Source organism: Hemibagrus wyckioides, linkage group LG13 (genome assembly GCF_019097595.1).
Source record: "Hemibagrus wyckioides isolate EC202008001 linkage group LG13, SWU_Hwy_1.0, whole genome shotgun sequence".
Taxonomy (NCBI): Eukaryota; Metazoa; Chordata; class Actinopteri; order Siluriformes; family Bagridae; genus Hemibagrus; species Hemibagrus wyckioides.
This window is the reverse complement of record NC_080722.1, coordinates 5,327,382-5,342,705: the sequence shown is the minus strand read 5'-3', so window position 1 is coordinate 5,342,705 and position 15,324 is coordinate 5,327,382. Positions and strand designations below refer to the sequence as shown.

General features: G+C 40.4%; 1 protein-coding gene across 2 annotated transcripts in view; it reads right to left on the bottom strand.

Annotated features, from left to right (window-relative positions):
- The window catches only part of map2k6 (mitogen-activated protein kinase kinase 6), a 34,022-nt gene that overhangs the window by 14,882 nt on the left and 3,816 nt on the right, over positions 1-15,324 (bottom strand). Inside the window, exons 1-3 of one of the 2 annotated variants that reach the window (XM_058406534.1) lie at positions 1,873-2,131; positions 1,583-1,649; positions 1,285-1,333 (exon numbers count right to left, since the gene is read on the bottom strand). In XM_058406534.1, the coding sequence (XP_058262517.1) occupies positions 1,285-1,333; positions 1,583-1,649; positions 1,873-2,116 (360 nt within the window). In that variant the 5' untranslated portion in view covers positions 2,117-2,131. Of the gene's footprint in view, positions 1-1,284; positions 1,334-1,582; positions 1,650-1,872; positions 2,132-15,324 lie in introns of those variants that run through there. The other variant, XM_058406535.1, reaches the window with a different exon arrangement.

The window sequence follows — 15,324 nt, the reverse complement described above, 5'->3', positions numbered from 1 at the left end:
TCTTCAAAATGTTTCATTTAATGTAACTTAAGGCAATATGAAACGATCACTTAAAATCTCATTTATGAGATTCATTCATAAACGATCATTTAAAATCACACACACGAGAAAGGACATTGTTTTTAATTTTCTTTGTCAAAAACAAACCCCCCAAAAATAAAAGAATTTTATCCGTTTTATCTTAAAAGAATCTTATTTATCTATTAAATTTTAGCTATTTTTGTAGATAATACCAAATGATGTAAAATAATACAATACAACCATATCAAAATAATTAATACATTAAAAAACAAATTGAATAATTCAAATTTAATAAAATATAATAATTCAAAAATAGCTCTTAGGGCCTTGGATTTTGAATAAATGTCATTTTGGACAAATTAAGAAATTTTTAACAGATTCAAAGATTCACATTCATAGATCTCTCTCTCTCTCTCTCTCTCTCTCTCTGTGTGTTAGTTATCAGATGGTCCAGATCGGATGAAGTTCACCTAATTGTTATGGAGCTGATCGTAATTATGTAAATAGTAGTCATGCAGTCGGGTCAAGCAAAAGACGTCAGCGACCACGACGAGTTTCATTCACAAAATCATCATCAACAGATATTAATCGTCACTGCTTTAATCACCAACGTCATCAGATACGGCGTTGAATGCTTTTTAACATCAGATGTATTCACTAGAATACGGCTTGATTTGTCTTTCATCATTTCATTAAAAAATCTTGGATTACAGCACGTCGTTTATTGCTCATTAACCTCGTTCCGTCTTTCGGTAATATTATCCGCGCGGTTTGGTTTACTGTTTACTTTCTTCCAAATCAGAGAAAATATTTATTTTGTTCCAGGTCAGTATATTTTTTAACTACTTAAATATTCCTATTTTTTCCTGTATTACTTTCTATTATGTTTTATTTTCATTATTCGGTCCTGTAATTCCTTCCACTTTTAAGATGTTGTGCATTTTGTTTGATTATGTAAGAAATTGTTCTATTCATGTACAATTCTAATTTTATTCTATTTTCAAACACTAGTTTCAATTGTATTATTCCATTTGAATACTTTACTATACTGTTAAGCACAGAAAAAGAAAAAGAAAAAAAAGGAAAAAACAATTCATCATGATAGTAATAACCATCAGCTAAAATTTATTCAGGATGCAAAAAAAAAAAAATGTAAATAAATAATTAAATAAAATACATGGCATAAAAACAAAGATTGAAGAAATGAAAGAGAGGGGAGGATGGAATAACAGGACAGAGAAGGGAGGAGAAGAGAAGTCCTACCTTCTCTCCTATGGTAACGCAGGCTTTTGAGTCCAGGTCTCTCGGGGGTCTGAAGAGTCACAAAATAAATAAATAAATAAATAAATAAATAAATAAATAAATAAATAAAAACACAAATTTAATCATATTTCAAGAGGCGAGTCGACTTTAATCACATCCTAGAGCTCACTTTAAAAAAATTAAGCAAAGTTCAACATACATCTTTAATCATTTTTTTTTTTTTATTACTGCAAAGTTTACTAAACTAAGACTGGAATGAAGATGTGTTTGGGTGGGAAAGGTTAAGAGAGGTGCTTACGCAGGAGGTGTAGGTTGCTGCTCAAACGCCTCCTTAGGGAGCCTGGGCACAGGCGGCTTCTTCTTAGCTGCGTGGAGAAAGAAAAGAAACCAAAATGAGAAAGAAACGTTATAATAATTACACTGATCCTGAAAACCAATGCAATCAAAGATGCTGCCACTTAAAACAATGGTTGAAATCGACCTGGACGAACATGCACTGAAGAAGAAGAATAAATAAAAGACCGCCAACAACAAGCCGCTCTCCAGGAATCGTCCGGGTTAGGAACGGCAAAAGCGAGAAGCACTTACGGTTGGACGGCGCCCGTGGCTCCAGATCCTGGCTGAGCAAAAGCGAGGGAGAGAGTGAGCACGCGAGCGCACGCGAGAGCACCGAGTCAGCGCGAGTGTTGTACAGGAGCAAGGTGGGTAGACGAGCTAACTGCGATGGACGCATTCTCTCATATACGGTGTTACACTGGCTCTCCTGAGCGCATACAGCCATAGGCAGGGCTTGTGGTGTGATTGACAGGTGGGCGAGCCAATAGAGATCCATAAAGGCAGCACTACACACATCACATAGCAGCTTGCCAAACTCATCATTTCCACTCCACTAAACAGGAATAAACGCAGTGGGTGCAGGTACAATTTGGGCAAGAACCAAGTGTGTGAGAGTGAGAGAGAGAGAGAGAGAGAGCGAGCGATTGAGAAAGATAGAGAGTGCGCGAGTGAGAGAGAGGCAGGGGTACTGAGACGTGAAGATTTAGGGCTGGAATTATAAATTCTCACACACACACACACACACACACCAGTGCTTAAGCAAACATACAGGGCCTTCAATATCTGGAAGGCTTAACTACATATTGTCAAATCTTCTGCAGCCAGGAACTATACAAGTTCTTATGAATGATGAATGAATAACGAGGTACCGTCCTTCACATACCTTTAACGAGGTATACAATTATTTCTTGAATGTATTCCAACTATTCAAATATAAACCTTTTTTTTTAAACATGTACACTGTAATATTTGGGGTATTTGTAAGAATCATTTGGTTTTTAAAGTTTGGAAATTTTTCTATATTTGTCTATTTATATATGTATATATCTATATCTCTCTCTAGGTATATATGGACATCCATCCATCCATCCTCTCTCACACACACTCACTCACACACACACACACATTCTCTCTTCCCCTCATTCACACTCATGCCATCTCAACAATAAAACCACTGGCAGGTGAAGTGAATAACACTGATTATCTGGTTACAGAGTCAGCTGTCGAGTGGTGGGATGTATTAGGCAGAAAGTGAATAGTCATTTCTTGAAGTTGATTGTTGGAAGCAGGAAAAATGTGCAAGGGCCACTTTGACCAGCACCAAACTGTGATGACTGACTACTGTTATTGTGTCCCCAATCTACACTGCAAAAGCTGTTCAGGAATGCTTTGAGCACTTGGCCTCCAAATTCCCCAGATCTCAATCTGTCGAGCCTCAGGTCCACTCCACGGAGGCTATTGAGGTTCAACCTCGCACTTTAGAGGACTTGGTGCCAGATATCACAGCAGACCTTAAAACAAATCTATGCAAAGAACAGAGACACACACACCACACTTCCTTCACTGGAACTGACATCACAGAGACCGCAAACAGGCAATGAAGCCACATACACTTCACTGGAAATGGCAGACATACAGGCCAGGCCTCCCTCCCCGAGAGCAAAAAAATCCTAGGCCACGCCTCCCTCACTGAGATCAAAAGACACACAGGCCATGCCTCCCTCACTGATATCACACAGGCCACGCCTCCTCTCACTGAGATCAAAAGACACACAGGCCACACCTCCCTCACTGATATCTCACAGGCCACACCTCCTCTCACTGAGATCAAAAGACACACAGGCCACGCCTCCCTCACTGAGATCAAGACACAGGCCACACCTCCTCTCACTGAGATCACACAGGCCACGCCTCCTCTCACTAAGATCAACACACTCCTAGGCCCCGCCTCTCTCCGCAAGATCAAAAGAGACCCAGGCCACGCCTTCCTCAATAAGATAACACAGGCTACGTCTTCCTCAATAAGATAACACAGGCTACGTCTTCCTCAATAAGATAACACAGGCTACACCTCCTTTACTGACATCAAAACACCCCCAGGCTGCACCTCCCTCACTGTGATTAAAACATTCCTAGGCCACACCCCCTTCAATGAGATTAAAACATTCCTAGGCCACACCCCCTTCAATGAGATTAAAACACAGACCACGCCGCCCTCCCCAAGATAAAAGACACAAGCCACGCCTCACTCACTAAGATCAAGACACACAGGCCACTCCTCCCTCATGGAGATCTTAAAAAAATAAGTTCTGAGCAGTTCAGGTTTTATTGGGTTTCGTATTTATAGGTTTTATTTTTGTTTATTTAAACAATAAATAAACACAACAGACTATGTTTACCTGCAGAAGCGAATTAATTTGTTGTCTCTTTGCGCTCCTTTTGCTCGTCTCTTCTCTCAACATAAATAAACAAACATTAATATTTAGAGGACAAATATTAGAGATTTATCAGAAATCTGAGGCGTTTCTTTTCTGGACAATGTTTAAAACTGAAAATCTAGTTTTGGGTCACAGCAGCAATTCATTTCCTATTGACACTATTATTGGTTTTGGTTTCTGTGACAGAAAAAGCTACACGTAAATTTGGCCTACTTATTGAACACATTAAGACCATTCCTTGAATATCTGCAAAGACTTAAGTGAAATTTATGAAGCAGCAGTATCATTTTGTGTAATGTTTCATGGCAGGACTTCATACGGCTATTAAAAGGAACGCTCTAGAGCTTTTCAGCCTAATCCTTATCCTCAGCGTAGCGTCTTAAAAACCCCAAGAGCAGATGTTGCATTCCATTGATAAATGAGTGACTATTTAATGCAAAACTACATCTATTACACAAACCTTTAAAAATTATACCCAGTGCTGAAGAAAGAGAGAAAAACTTCCAGATATTTACACTTTCCTGAGGTGAAAATTTGTGCAGTAAGGCAGAAAACGGGGTGTTCAAACTGAGCTGCAGTGTCTGAAATTCTCACCTCCATCTCAAAGAACAAGAATTACAGATTTAGAGCTTCGCTTACAAGTCTTCAACTCAAGAACGTGTTCAGTAAAAAAAAAAAAAAAAAAGTGTTGCGCAAATATAGATTCAGCCAGGAAGAAATATCATAAATATCAAGGTGTAATGAGACACAACGATGCTGTTACCACGGCAAAACTATTATTGGGTTATTTTCCAATCACAGCATATATCTAGATAATACAGCATGTTTTATTCAGGTTACTCCACAATGTTATTATATTTTTAGAGATGTGCTCAATGTTGTGGATCGTCCATCAGGTTATCGCTTATCCTGTAGCAGCTATAAAGTCAATTTCCTTCACCGTCCTCCTTTTCCTTTCTCTCTTTTTGGAAATGAATAAGACAGAAAAAAAAAGGCTAGCTAGTCATGTTACTGAGAAACCACCAACATTTTCTTTTCCCAGTGGCAGGAAACATTGCAAAGCTCCGACACTGGAGACTCCTTCCAAAAAGCGCCTGCTATACCAGTCCTTGTGTGGGTTACTACAGAAATCTTGTACAGCATTACAATGCAAACATTGATATAACCCTGTGAACTGAAGCTGCACTATTGTCCAAGCTGCTGTTCAATCAATACCTTCTGATCCATCAATATTCACTAGTGCTGAGTGATACCCCGCCCCTCGAAATCAGTGCAGGTATATGCCTTTAACTTCTAACCTATAATAAGAATACCTATGTACCAAATGAGAAAAGCTGGAGTATATCTATAACAAAAAGCACATGACCACACCACATCAATAAACACTGATGTACTACAGGAGGGAGTTCAGCAAACGCTTGTACAGGAAATACGAGCATCCTTTCAGTCACGGTGCCTGATCTACTCAAATCCTAATCCAACACACCTGATCCAGATATCAGCGCCAGGAGTGCAGGGAACTCAACTCGGCACGCTGATGAATCTCCAGTGATGGATTTATTCATTATCGTACTGTGAGCTGATTGGAGTGGACTGGAGTGGAGGGGAAGGTGAACCGTAACAACAAACGGACGTTTCAAGATTCAAGATTCAAGCTTTTATTGTCGTCATTTCAACCACATACAGCTGGCGCAGTACATAGTGAAATGAAACAACGTTTCTCCAGGACCTGGTGCTACATAAACATACAACTACTAGTACAATACAAAACAACACCACAGAGCTTCGAGACCAAAATACTTCCTGTTCCACTCGTCTTGTAGAGCAGGATTGTCCCTCGCGTGCACGAGCTCCGGGTTACCTCTGATTTTGGGCATTTTTGCAAAACCTGTCGGCGACTGAAAATCAGGGCTAAAATCATGCAGTGTGAACTCAGCTCTACTGATGTATGGAAAAACCCACGGCTGCATCAAATGCGGGAGTGAGGCGCGGGTGGAAGTGGCAATTTTTTAAAATAAGTACATATATGTAAGTTTTATAAATAAAATTATAAGTTTATTGTTTCTTTGTGGCCGGGTACCAAATGGTCCACGGCCCGGTACTGGTCCACAGCCCGGTGGTTGGGGACGCCTGTTGTAGAGGTTCTGCTCAAAATATTAGCAGCATTCAGGAGTTATTTTGGGATGATGATTGGGATTATTATAGCGACTGTTATTCAGTTAAAAATCTTTTTGTACCTCAGCACTCAATCTGATCAAAAGGGGTTGATTAGATACTGTAAATTAACAGCAAAATAATTAATCAATTACATTTTTTAATTAAATGTACTTGTTCCAATACAGTGCTTCTAAAATAAAAACATGGCATGATTAAAAATAATCTAAACCTAATAAAACCAATTTTATTATTAAAATGTAAAATGTAACACATTGTGTTGTATTTATCGTTTATTCAAGAGTCTCTGGTGTCAGAATTTTGTAACACCACCATCACAGTACAGGAAAGCCTTCAGCATATCAGAGTTTGAGCTTGTTGTCATGAATAGCTTCATTTCTTTCGTCTGATTCATGAGAGAACTCTTTGCAGCCGTTATGACTCAAGTTACAAAAAAAAGTTAAAATGTTTCAGGACGTGTTCTAGAAAATGAACAATAAAACTTTCCAATCACCTGATCCTGTCATTGATTATTTTTCTATAAGGGCAGGCCCCCATTGTTTTTTTATTCCTTCCATTACTTAATCAATCCTGCATTCGAAAATCAATGGAAAACTGCCTCCTGATGTGGCTGCATCCGGACTGAGAGACTTAAAACAAACCAGGTTTGTCTCTTTTTGCTTTCCGTCTGCACTAACTGAAAACATCCTCTACGTTTTGTTTTGTTTTTTAAGTGCTGTTATGTGCATTGCAGTGTGTCGGAGATATTCGAGGTCATCTTTCCTGTAACTGATACCTATGGAATCCATAGGATCCGACACCTCCGAATTAGAGGAGGAGTTAATGCAAGAGTCATGTAGGGTGCCATTTGTTATTACCCTTCTCTGAACGTTTTCGCAACAGCAACACGTGTTCCTATTGTACTGTATATGATCACATACCTTCGCTGAGCGTTTTATTAGGAACACATGTACACCTACTCATTCATGCAATTATTCAATTAGACAATTTAGTAACAGATCAGAGCCAACATTCAAGTCGGCCATCAGGATTGGGATTTTGACCATTTTGTGGCATGATTGCTGGTGTCAAATGAGCTGGTTTTAGTATTTCTATAACTGAGTTTCTGGGATTTTCATGCACAGAGGTTTGCAATATAGAAAAAACATCTGAACAGAAACGGCTTGTTGATTAGAGCGGTCAGTTCAGAGAACATCCAGGCTGAAAAAAAGCTAACTCGGATAACCACTTTGTACAATTGTGGCGAGCGGAAAAGCATGTCAGAACGCACCACATCGTGTTCCACTTTTTTCAGCCAAGAACAAAAAGCTGAAGCTGCAAAAAGCACAGGGTCACTAAAAGTGGACAGCTGAAGACTGGAGAAAGAAAAAAAAAATGGTCTGATAAGCCTGGTATGATAATCTCGATTTCTGCCAAGTCATACAAAAGGTAGGTTCAGAATTTGGCAGCAGGAACTCGTGGACTCAAACCTGCCTTGTGTCAACAGCCCCGGGTTTGTGGAGGTGGTGTAAAATGGTGTAGGAAATGTTTTCTTGGCATACTCTGAATTATTAATACCAATTAATCAGTCATGGCTTGAACGCCACAGTGTATATGAGTATTGAGCATGTCAATTCCCAGTAACCGGATCTGAATCCAGTAGGGGACCTTTATGATGTGGTAAAATGGGAGATTTGCATCATGAAAGTACGCTTACAAAATCTGCAGGAATTGCATGATGCAATCATCTCAACATGAACCAGAATCTCAAAGCAATGTTTCGAACATCTTGTGAAAACCATGCTATTTAGTTTTGAGGCTGTTCTGGGAAGAAACTGAGGTCTTACTCAGCATTAGTGTTTCTAATAAAGTGCTCTGTAAGCTGTTGTAACCTGTAAGGACTGCTGCAAAATACTGAAACGGCAAAAACATACCAATACAGGCATCATCACACCGTGGACAGAAAAATAAACATGAGAAAATATGAATGAAATAAAAATGAAAAAATGTCATTAACGGCAAATATTTTTATATGCAAGTATATGTAATATTTCCTACTGCAAGCGTATTAACGGACATGACATAACTCATAATAATTGAGTGCGCCCGTTAAATTAACATATAAAGTCACATTATATTTAAAATTAAATCCAAACAAAATAAAATAAAATAAAAAAAAAAATGAGAAAGCAAACGACAACAAAAAAAAAAGAAAAAAAGACAAAAAGCAAAAAATAAGACAAGACAATAAAATACATAAAAATACAGTTAAAACAAACAGGGAGGTTGTGATCTAATGCACTGAATTAAAAATGGTGCGGAAATGTTTGCTCAAGCCGGAACGTTTTCCGCCGAACGTTTTCGTAAAGCTCATGTCCCTTGTACTCATGTTAGTCTCGTGACACGGCTCATTTGCATACAGCCACGCCCACAATATTCCATAAAAGGTAAAGTGTACAGACGGCTGAGAGCATGAAATGAGCGATCAGGGTAAAAGATGAAAGGCTCAAGGGGAAGATATTTGGACTCATTTCTATGGCAATAAAGAGGTTTAATAACAGAATATTATTAATATTAATAATCAAGCGATAAAAATCAGCAAAGGCGTTTACATTTGCACGGATATTCACGACACAATAAAACACTCGTTTTCACTAAAATGTCCTAGATGGTGTTTTTAGTCCCAGACCTAATGTACTAGTAGCATGACAAATGTGTTTTTAACTCCAAAGCATTTTGGATGAGTGCATCTGCTAAATGTAATAAAAAAAAAAATAAGCCATTTAAAAGCATAACATTATATTCCATACAAAAGCACAGTACTAATTCAAAGATCTGAAGTCAAGGTTTACATCAGCTAGTCTTCTTATTCATTATGATAAATGAGGCGCATTGCGGTCAATGTCTAATTAACTAAAAAAAAAAAAAAAAAAACCTTGCCATCATGATTATAATAATTATCTTTGACCAGTGTTGTTGCTTCAGTAGGAGACCATTGGTGGCAATGACGCGAGTACAGAAAACGGCACATGCCAGGAGAAGGGGGGGGTTGCGAGACCATATCTCTCTTCGACTGGACATGAAGGAAGTGTAGGCACAGGACAGCGCGCATTGTGTGTTTTGCCCATCCGGAGCAGTGTGTTCCTGCCCTTTTATTCCCACCTCCACCTCACACCCCCGCTCATGGTTGCGCTCCTCTCATTTTCAGTGCAGCTTTGTTGCCCAAAAGTCAGGAGGATCTGCTCCCACCCACATTTACACACACAACAATAATGGCAGAAAACTGACACTGAACTACCCCCACAACCATCACCGTACACAAACACGCCCCGAGAGATACACACAGTGCACAGGTGCGCACTTCAGCAACTACAGATCTGGTGACTCAAAACCGAGTTGCATTTTTAACGTGGATTACTTCAATGCTTTTGTATTTAAAAAACTTCCACAGAGCATCAACAATTTTACAGTACTGGTTTTGGTGCTTGGTTTTCTTTTTATGGATACACCAACATCTAACATCACCACCTCGTCTTCTCACAGGAAATATTCACCAAAAAGGCTCCTAAAAATTTATACTTGGGGGTTAAAGATCTAAGATTCAGCCAAAAATGTGTCACTTACAGAACTTTAGGACATTATTTTATTTAAACAAACAAAGAAAGCAAGCCAAAAGAAAGTCCATTTCAGAAGTCAGAATGAGAGTAACATGAATACATTTGGTATCGCCGTGTACATTATTAAACAAATCAAGAAGAAAATAAACACCTTTGACTAGAGTAGGAAGCTGGGCTGAAATCATATTCATAAAACTGGACAGAAATACAGTAGCATACAAAGGGTAAACAAACCTCTGTAAGGAAGCCAGTGCCAAATAAATGATTTGATCATTGTACGAAGAAAGCACTTTGTGCATCGGATCCAGAATTTTCCTCTTCCTCCAATCAGATCTCCAGAGCACATGGCATTTATTTATGCAGTGCAACAGCTCTATACTCTGTTCTCTGGCTCGATTTTATTCAAATGGCTCCATTTGGCAGCTACGAGGAAAAAAAAAAAAAAAAACCTACCTAAAATACATGCCATTTTTGGCTTCTTGCAGCTGTATGAATTCACTTTCTCACTGCAATCAAACACAGTTCACTCAGAAACAGAGCAAGACCATTACGGTCAAATGCTCTCAGACTTGTTGCTTTGGTCTGCCTGCCTAAAGAACTACACTGAGTAGGAAACAAACCAGGGCTCTAATCAAACAGACTAAACACTGCACAAAACCCAATAGGCTGACGAGGGTGAAATTTGCTTTGGCCATCCTAGTGAGGTGCCGAAAAGTACTTTATGCTACGTAGAAGGTAAAAAGACCACATAGTTATCTACTCCAACTACAGGCCAAGTCCTTAATCCTCACAATTATAACCCGTCACGCCTGATAAGCTGCTGCAAACTGTCATCACAGAAGAGAGAAAAGGTAAGTGTATCAAAAGCAGGCTTCGTAGCGAGCTGAAAAAATGGTTACGTAAGCATTAGCGAGGCCAGTCCAGAGCCTCCAAATATAACAGGCGGTGTCGTGCCATGTCAAACGCTACTCAGCTGTCGCTGTGTTCTGGCTACGCGGCCGTTTTTCCGTGCTCTCCTCTTCTCAGCCAGACAGAGAGAGAGAGAGAGAGAGAGAGAGAGAGAGAGAGAGAGAGAGAGAGAGAGAGAGAGAGAGAGAGAGAGAGAGAGAGAGAGAGAGAGGGAGAGAGAGCGATGGAGAGATGAACTGGAGACGCTGGGACAGGCAGTGGCATGCTCTACAGAGTAGAGGACAGCTTTCATCTGCCCCCAGCCAGCCATGCAAATTACCAATTCACCCACACACACGCGTTCACAAACACAAATCAGAAAGACGCTCTCAGAAACACACACACACACACACAAGACTCGCACAGACGCTCTGTGATCTGCAGAAACTCTAAACAGCTCCATCTAAACATGGGAAAGAGCCCAACCTGGTTGTACAGATGCTACTTAAAGTGATGAAAAGAGACTCACAGTTCCATCCTGAAGTCATTTATGCAACCACTACCACAGCCAAGATATAAAAAAATAACACACTCTGGGAAGACTGAAGAAGGGCAGATTGTTAAGTATTATACTCAATTAACTTCTGGGATATAATACTGCCATTATTGGAATTTTAATGATTTATTTTCTCATTTTTCAATTAGGAACGCACAGATTCGATTCAATAATACTCCAGTAACCCAGACACAGGACATTTTGACACTCGACATAATTTTATGCCACAAACTTATTACAATGACCAACATGACAGATCTTGCACACAGACACAGGACACGACTTGTCCTAAAATGAACCTCCATCACACCTGGCACTTTGAATAATTTACCAATCGAAACTTGCAGGAAGTCACTCGATCACGAAGAAGATTTCAGGATGGGACTGGTATTGGTTTGTGTACAGAGCACTGGCAGCGATGGTGTATTTAAAAAGGAGGCGAATCTTACAGGAAGCTAGGAACTGGGTCTCGAAACTATCCAAAGGCACAGAAATGCTTCAATTAAGACAATGCAGGCCTTTCAGTGATTCAGGAAGCAGCAGCAGCAGCTCTCCATGCTGTGCAGAGCCACACCTTGCATTCAAGGCAGTATCCATGCACAGCTAGATGCCAACCTGCCTTCAAAGTAACACTTCACCTAAGCAGGTCATGGTGAACTAAGGACGAGCCAACAGGGCTCAGCCTACTGTAAATTACACAGAGTAACACCTACTGGTGATTGTTATTTGGTGACGTACCGTTTCCATGGAGGTAGAGCTACAAAACATAGCCTGGATTATTCACAACCAACAACTTACAGGCCAGGAAAGGACATAATATGATCGATGGATTATGATTATGTACTACTGGCAAGAAACAATGGCTAGCGTTTATTGTTCTAGCAGCGCGGAAAGGGAATAAGACTGGCACTTCCTCGAGCGTTCTTGCCAATTGGAGTGCTCAGTGTTTTATCTTCATTAGGAAATGCAGGTGGTTATAATAAACTTAAAAATGCTTCAACAAGCATCGGGTCCTTGTTCCTACTAGTCTCACACAGCCGGACCTTTAGACTGCAGACTGAGGGCAGAAAATCTGGACTCCATGGCGGCTTTTACTGGGGAAGTCCCGCCCATTAGGGCGTCTGACTGACATGTAAAGCAACCAATCACAAAACAGCGTTTTGTTCAGCATCATGTTTAGGGTCGGGAAAACGTAAAGACCATACAAAAAACAACCACAGATCGTTCATTCAAGTAAGTATTTCTTAAATGCAAATGAATAAACCTTAGATAATATGGAAAATGCAGGGTTTAGCTGGTCTTCATAAGAGCTCATTGTCACAGATGTAAACACAACGGCTTCCTTCTTCCATACGGGAAGTAAAGCGTGACGATGGATTCGCTTCCAGACTGACCAGAAAAAATTATAATAATAATAACTGACAACTACATCCTGCAGAATGCGACCAATCAGATGACGGCTTAAACGTCTGAAGAGTTTCCAATTTTGCATGCATCAGACTTTCAGTCATGGGCGTGAAGTCTGAGACTGAAACCACCATTCTACCAAATTCAGTCCGAGCAACAGACATCTTGACATCCCTGAGCATCTACATGAATGGAAAGGTGACTCAAACCCTAAAAGCCTTCAACAGGCTGACATTTCAAGCACTGATTCATTGAAATCACTGTTACAATCTGAAAAAAAATGGTGTGCATACACAGTCCTGCACATGTGCCATTCTCTATGCCAAAGACTAAAATATATATATATATACACATAGTACAATATGACAAATAAAAAGGATAAGAGCATGTGGCTTAGCTTGACTTACTGTGAAATTGGTTTATTCAATTTTACAGATCATAAGAGTCATGATACAACGTATTGGGCCTAAAGTGCTGATTTTTTTTTTAAAAGTTCTCGAGTGAATAATCTAAATACCGAGTTTATCGTTTTGCTTTTGGTATGAAGACAAAACTAATATGAGGTGGGTCTGCTGGGAGAGTTTTATAAACTTTCTGCACAAGTCTACACTAGTTTTTGATTAGAAAGCAGTGATTTATCTACGCATGCTTCAGGGTAGCTCAATATTCCTTTACCGACAAGGCCTTTTTTTTTTAAATCAAAGGGCAGCCATATTGAGTGCTTCGTGCTGGCCCATTCATATGTCAACCAATGAACTCTCTGTACTCCAAAGAGTCTCTGGATATACGCCGAAAGTGCATACAATCCAAAGCAGATGTTGCCAAGACACAGTAGTTCGGCTGGTCTCGTGAAAGCCAAGCTCCAACTGTACATGGCATTTACATTCAGATGACCTCTAATTAAATCGCTCAAGAAGTCGTCTCGGAGAAAAGAAGCAGAAAGAGGACGATAATAAAATAAACCAGTAGCCTTAAAGAAATGCAGGACATTGTAAATTTGTTCCTGCTGTTATTTTGTACGTTTCTAAATGGCCAATTGCTGGTTTAACTTGTGTGGTTTGGGAGCCACTGACTGGCAACAAGCGTGGCCTCGGCATGCCTGGAGTTCTTGGGCGAGGACCATGCAGCTTGTTGTCAACCTTCACAATCCCGCTAACGCACTCTGCCCGGAATTCCAACAATCCCAAGAGTTTGGCTGTGGAATTTCAAGGACCCGGAGGAGGAAGGATGAATCACAGAGCAAGAGGAAGAGAGAGAGAGAGAATGGACAAACGAGCAAATGAAACAATTCAGCAGGCAACTTCCCGAGTCTGAGAGGGAGAGAGCAAGAGAGAGAGAGAGTGAAAAAGAGTGCAGGAGATGAAAATAACCTCTCTTAAGCTGCCGGCTGTTTGCCCCCCCTGACCGCTCTGGCAGTCTGTAAGACAGTGCACACTTCCAAAGATGGCAGACCATGTAGCTTAGCACTGCCGAGGCCGCTAGTTTGGGAAGAGTGTCGTCACTGGCTCCTGTCTGCCTGCTTCCTCTGCAGGTCTTTCTACAGAACTCTCATGTCCAGGCCAACGCCTCTACCATTATCCTGCATAACATCTTCCCACAAAACCAATCCTTACCCCATTTTAGAAGAGTCAGGCTGCAGAATTACACATGCAAGAAAGATCTTGGGATTAAAAAAAAACAAAAAAAAAAAAACACGATTGCATGCATGGCTACAAGTTCAGCCAAAGATTCCCAGTTTGCCCTCTTTGACAAGGTTGTGTGAGGGAACCGCGGAGGAAAAAAGATCAGATGTCAGATCTCCCTGTCCACACTTCTCTTTCAAGCTGCTGCCCTGGCGATAAGTAGACTTACAGTATGCGACGACCCGTAACGAACACCCGATAGGTGTGTTAATTGGAAGCACTTAGATGTGTGGTGCTCATTAGACGTTTAACTTATTGCTCTGATCGTTTCACCATAAAGCTTGCCAAATAGTAATCCTGCAACCCGACATCCGGTTACTGGCAGCATCCTTTGAATAGCAACGTTTTAGGTTTTCTCGACGTGAAATCTCATGGCTGTTACGTGGCACCTGAATTATGCAAGAGCTCCCTGAAAGCAAAATGAATTGGTGTACTTGTTTCGCATGGAGAAGATTACTTCCTGCATGTGCAAGAGCTTTAGCAAATTGTGCGTCGAAGGGACAAGTAAGAGTGCCACTTTAATATCGAACAGATTGTGCTGTTGCTCGACGATGACAAGAGGCTATTTATTACCTCCAAACCAGCCGAGAAGAAGGTCAAATGTCACGATTCAACCATCACGCATTTCAGGAGATTTCAGGAACATAGCAGGCCCGAGCTTCTCGTTTTTTTTTTAGCAGTGCAGATTAAAAGCAGACCCTTGTGGCTTTGTAATAGTCTGTGTGATTGGATGCAAGTACGATCGTAAAGAGACACCAGACTAGTACAGACAGAGGAGAGGAGAAAAATTTCCTAAAGTCAATTATTCAGAAGTCTGCAAAAAGAAGAGAGAGAGAGAGAGAGAGAAAAAAAAAGAGAGACAGATCAATGTCAGAACACAGCTTGCGCAACTGTGCATAGCTCACATCCTTCACAGAGTGAGTAAGAGAGAGTGAGAAAGGAAGAACAGAGAGGGAGATAGA